The 1,667-nt window shown below is 39.7% G+C and overlaps 1 protein-coding gene across 1 annotated transcript; it reads right to left on the reverse strand.

The window, feature by feature from the left end:
* Positions 1 to 739: 739 nt before the first annotated feature.
* LOC121965859 (CCR4-NOT transcription complex subunit 11-like) lies at positions 740 to 1,572 on the reverse strand. The gene is made up of 2 exons (XM_042515973.1): positions 1,126 to 1,572; positions 740 to 971 (listed from the first exon to the last, which is right to left on the reverse strand). The coding sequence occupies exons 1-2, from the start codon at positions 1,221 to 1,223 to the stop codon at positions 827 to 829; spliced, it is 243 nt and encodes an 80-aa protein (XP_042371907.1). The 5' UTR covers positions 1,224 to 1,572; the 3' UTR covers positions 740 to 826.
* Between the last annotated feature and the right edge of the window lie 95 nt (positions 1,573 to 1,667).

Raw genomic sequence — 1,667 nt, forward strand, 5'->3', positions numbered from 1 at the left:
ATTTCTGGGTGTCATTCTGGGCTTTTGACTCTGAATTTGTCATTTTTTAAAATCTAAAAACATAGTGGTATCATGACAAAAACCTGGCATTTAAAGGGTTGAAATTCAGAAAATTAATTAATATTTCTGATTAGGACTGATGATGCTGGTTAAAAAAATAAACTCATATCAACTTATAATAATTTTTAAACCTTGATTTTGAAAAGATTTTGTGTGCAGAACGATACGAAGGAGTGTGATATCAAAACGGCTCTGAGGGTTAAAGACTTTTCTGATCTGATCAAATCGTTTTTAAGGACTATTGTTATTATTGTTATTGTGATTATTATTATTATTATTTTTATCATCATCATCATCATCATTATTATTAGTATTATTATTGTGTGTTATCAATATTGTCATCGTTATCATAACATCACTTTTCTTGTGCTGTATTCAGCCTCCTTTTCACAAGTTTTTAACCCCTCAAACTTGCAAAAATGTGATTTCTTGTAAAGATAACTTGGCAAAAAATGTTCCACAAATGACAAAGACATAGTAAAGGTGAGCAGGAAATGACCTGAAAAACAGCTGGAGGTGATTAGAAGAAATTACAAAAATAAAAAATAAAATAAATCTTGAAGTTATATATTTAAAATATATTTTTAAAATCATTTTCGGTCCTTTTTAAGGTCTTTTTTAATTATTAATTGTCAGTACTTATTTATTTTTTATTTTCTTTGATTATTTTCAGGTCATTTCTTTGTAACTTTTTACAAAGTTCTTTTAACAAAGTTCGGCCTTTTCTCCTGAAGTTGCTGATTATCTTCTGTGCTTTTGAACGAGATCAAACCAATTGGTTTGGGTTTGAAAGGGTTAAAATGTTGCACTGTACCTGCATGTATTTGTCTTTGATCTGCTCGCAGGTGGAGATGCAGTTGGAGATGTAGAGGTGGATGAACTCCGGAGGTAAATCCACCGCCGTGGTCAACCTGAGGACACACGAACGCCACAGAGAGCAGATTTAACTCCGAAAGAACCGAAACACGCGGAGCACAGACGCGACGCAGCAGAGCGTGTTTTTCGCAGCAGCTTCACCGATTTGATCGTGAAATGTAAAAACGCCGAAGCGAGCGGCGTCCTCACCTGTTGACGACCTCCATGGAGTGCAGAGACATGTCCATGTTGACCAGCACGGAGAAATACTCGGTGATCTGGCTGCTCTGCATCAGCTTCAGCAGCATCTCGATGGCCACCAGCGGGTTGTTCTCCACCAGGTCGGGCAGCTTCGCCGGAGACAGACCGATGTGGTAAACCAGCTTCGGGTCCTTCTCCAGCTCCGCCAGCAGCTGGACGGACAGAGAGACGGAGACGGAGACAGCGACAAAGACAGAGTTAATTTTTGCGTCCAAATTTGAAGAAAGTGCCTTTTGTTTTTTTTAAATTATATAATTTAGTTTTTTCACGATCATGACATCATCATTTTCTAACAGACCTTCACTTGGAAACACATGCACGGATAAATATTATGTGACCTGCTGCAGCGTGACCCGCGTTCACCTGTGACCCGCGTTCACCTGTGACCCGCGTTCACCTGTGACCCGCTCTCACCTGTTACCCGCTCTCACCTGTGACCTACTCTCACCTGTGGCCTACTCTCACCTGTGACCTACTCTCACCTGTGACCC

This window comes from Plectropomus leopardus, unplaced genomic scaffold, assembly GCF_008729295.1.
Source record: "Plectropomus leopardus isolate mb unplaced genomic scaffold, YSFRI_Pleo_2.0 unplaced_scaffold21997, whole genome shotgun sequence".
Lineage (NCBI taxonomy): Eukaryota > Metazoa > Chordata > Actinopteri > Perciformes > Serranidae > Plectropomus > Plectropomus leopardus.